The 3475-nt window shown below is 40.8% G+C and overlaps 1 protein-coding gene across 1 annotated transcript; it reads left to right on the top strand.

The window, feature by feature from the left end:
- Positions 1 to 2635: 2635 nt before the first annotated feature.
- LOC117044581 (40S ribosomal protein S28-like) lies at positions 2636 to 2878 on the top strand. Its single transcript, XM_033145395.1, has one exon. It carries the CDS (start codon positions 2636 to 2638, stop codon positions 2843 to 2845), a length of 210 nt encoding a protein of 69 aa, XP_033001286.1. The 3' UTR covers positions 2846 to 2878.
- The last annotated feature ends 597 nt before the right edge of the window (positions 2879 to 3475 follow it).

Below are 3475 nucleotides of genomic sequence, written 5' to 3'. Positions count from 1 at the left end.
AGCACTTGAAACTCCAAAAGAGGGAGGGCTGCTTGCTTTAGGAATGCTGGGACCCTTCTCATCCTCTTGGGAGAGAGAGAGGTGTATTTGCATTAGTATTCCTTTCTGAGAGTTATGTTAAAAGCAACAAGTAAAATTATAAATGCACATCATTTTGCCGTTTATAAACTGATCAACAGTTTTGTAGTCTTTTCGGTTTTATGTTATAATGAGCTGGGCTGGGTGATAATAATAATAATAATTAAAAAGAGTCACTAATAAGATAACCTGACTTCTTCCTGCTGGTAGAACAGTTTGCAGTAATGCGCGAATGTACTAGAAATGCTTTGGACCAGTTCCACAGCAATACAAATTGATATGATTGTTGAGCAGTTTGTTTTGGCCAGGTTTTCTGATTGCAAAATAGGTGGGAAGAAGGAACCCCTTCAGGGTTATATGCAGGTAGCAGTTATTGGGAACCTGTCAACACATCTTGATGGAAGGTATCCGGATCCTTGCCAGACTTAGGACTTACACAAAGAGTAGATCACATGGGGGAAATGTTCTTGGGTTGTCATGTGCTAGTGCCAGATCACATGTGACTGGGTGTTCCTCTGCATTAAACAAACTAAACAAATACTGGAGGCCCATAGAATGCAAGAAATCGGAGAAAGGGGATTCCTGGGCTATCCCCTGAGATTTTTAAATATTTTTTATATTTCAGCACCACCACAATCCAGCACCATCCAGGGGCATCTTGCCCATAGAGGCAAGTGGCGCGGGGCACCAGGGCGCCAAGTTGTGGAGGGTGCCAGGGAAGAAGAAGAAGAAGAGTTTGGATTTGATATCCCGCTTTATCACTACTCGAAGGAGTCTCAAAGCGGCTAACATTCTCCTTTCCCTTCCTCCTTCCCCCACAACAAACACTCTGTGAGGTGAGTGGGGCTGAGAGACATGTGACTAGCCCAAGGTCACCCAGCAGCTGCATGTGGAGGAGCGGAGACGCGAACCCGGTTCCCCAGATTACGAGTCTACCGCTCTTAACCACTACACCACAGAGGCAAGGGCTGGACGTGGCGCCTCCCGGCATCAGCTTGCTACCCTCACCCACCTCCACCATGCCGCACCAAAGCAGCACCGCACCGCACCTGGCACCTCTGCCTGCCATGTTGTTAATGTTGTTCTATAGATTATAAATAATGTATTGATTTGTATAATATGTATAATATAACATTTGCTTTAATTGTGATGTTTAGCTTATTTTTTTAGTTGTTGCTTTGTTAACAGTGTTTTACAGATTGTAATTGTTTCACTGATGATTTGTTAATTATTCTATATGATTTAGGCTGTATTTATTTGTTCTATTATGTTCTATAATGTTGTTTTTTATTTATTATTTGTAAGCCACTTTGGGATTTATTTAAATGAAAAACAGCATAGGAATATAATAAATCAAAGCAATCTGTTTGAATCCTCCCCAGTTCCATATTTGTTCATCATTCCCTAACCTTGTCTCACAACCTCTTTACTGACCCTTGTCCTTTTCTTCTTACTAGTGGGTTCTGTATGGCTATATCCAGTGCTTTTTTCTGGGGATATGCAGGGGTATCCATACCCCTAACCATTTTGTGAATCTAATGGGAGAAGAAACTAAAAAATAAAATAAAAAATTAGTTTCTTCTCTAGCACGGTGAATCATCAGTTCTGTTGCTACTACCCTCATTTCCTGTCACAGTGTTTCCTGAGTCTCAGGCAGAATGAGAGTAGCCCGAAACATTTTTTAAAAAATTATATTTATTGAAAGTTTTTAACACATGAAAAGAAAAAAATACACATACACAATTATAACTAACAAAAACAAACATAAAAACATACAAATATATCTTATACCTAATATTTATTCCTCACATTGTAATAAACTTCCTCCTATCTCCCCTTCCCGTGTTCCTTGTCTATCATCTTTAGTAATTTCTAAACATCTTACCAAATCATATTTACTATAAAACTTACCTAAATATTCAATCTTAACTATTTTTAACTTATATTCATCTGTCTTAAACACTTCACCTTACTCTACATCTACAGTCTAGCTTTCCTTCCTAGTTATATCTAATTCTCAATCATACAATATTTTTTTAAATACAATTTAAATTTCTTCCAATCTTCTTCCACTGCGTCGTCCCTCTGGTCACGAAGTTTCCCGGTCATCTCAGCAAGCTCCAAATAGTCCATCATTTTCATCTGGGGAAATCCAGCCAGATGGGCGGGGTACAAATAATAAATATTATTGTTATTATTATCTGCCACTCTTCAATCGTTGGTAGTTCTTCTGTCTTCCAGTTGTTGGCTATTAAAATTCTAGCTGCTGTTGTGGCATACATAAATAGAGTTCTGTCACATTTAGGGATTTCTTGGCCTAGGATGCCCAGCAAAAAGGCTTCTGGTTTCTTTTTAAATGTGTTTTTCAACACTTTTTTCATTTCATTATAAATCTTTTCCCAGAAGTCTTTTACCTTTGGGCACAACCACCACATATGGAAGAAGGTTCCTTCTGATTATTTACATCTCCAGCACTTGTTACTTTGTCAACTCCTAAACATTTTTTTTAGGGGGAAAGAGCACTGGGTTTTTTCTGCCTCCTGCCTTCGCCTCTGCTATGGACACAAGCCACGTGCAGCCCATCATGCTGGCCAGAGCCACCAAAGTGCTGGGCCAGACAGGCTTTCAGGGGCAGTGCACCCAGGTCCATGTGGAATTCATGGATGACACCAGCCATTCGATTATCCACAATGTGAAAGGCCCAGTCCGGGAAGGGGATGTGCTCACGTTGTTGGAGTCTGAACGCAAGGCCCAGCGGTTGCGCTGAGCTGTAGCCAAGTTGGGTCTAAACTATCCCGTGTGATGTGTTCATACAAGCCTGGTCGAAGAGTGATGAGCTACTCCCAGTCCTTCCAATAAACTTCCTTTGTCCTCCAAAAAAGAAAGAAAAGAAAAGAAAAACGCACTGGCTGTATCTGGGAGTAGATATAGCAATCAAAGTATTGAGCCAGCATGAAACAGCATTACTTCCACATAAAGAATGTCCAAGCTGAGTTCCCATTCAGCTTCTCATTTCTAAGCACATTTGATAAAAGTAAGTCCCAGTGATTTCAGTGAACTTATTTCCTGCCTAGTGAAACTGCAATCTCAGAGCCATTGTATGTGGCCTGGTTCTAACATGGTGTAGGAGTTTTGTAACATGCTAAGATTTAACTGGCACTAGCGTATACGCTCCATTCAGATGGATGATGAATTCGTGCTTAGTGACCACAAGAAGTGGATGTTGCTGGTCTACAGCTCACCATTCCTGATGTCTGGCCGTGCTTGCTGGGGCTGAGGGGAGTTGCCGACCTGCAGCATCTAAAGACCCAGACTTTGTCCACCTGTTCTGTATTATCAACTGACATATACCAGATATTTTCTGTATACCGTATTTTTCCTTGTATAAGACGACCCC

Source organism: Lacerta agilis, chromosome 3 (genome assembly GCF_009819535.1).
Source record: "Lacerta agilis isolate rLacAgi1 chromosome 3, rLacAgi1.pri, whole genome shotgun sequence".
Taxonomy (NCBI): Eukaryota; Metazoa; Chordata; class Lepidosauria; order Squamata; family Lacertidae; genus Lacerta; species Lacerta agilis.
Note: the sequence above shows the minus strand (reverse complement) of the source record. Positions and strands in the feature narration are given on the sequence as shown.

What these genes read in the sequence shown, in the direction of transcription:
- LOC117044581 (XM_033145395.1), top strand. Translation starts at nt 2,636, where the DNA reads ATGGACACAAGCCACGTGCAGCCCATCATGCTGGCCAGAGCCACCAAA.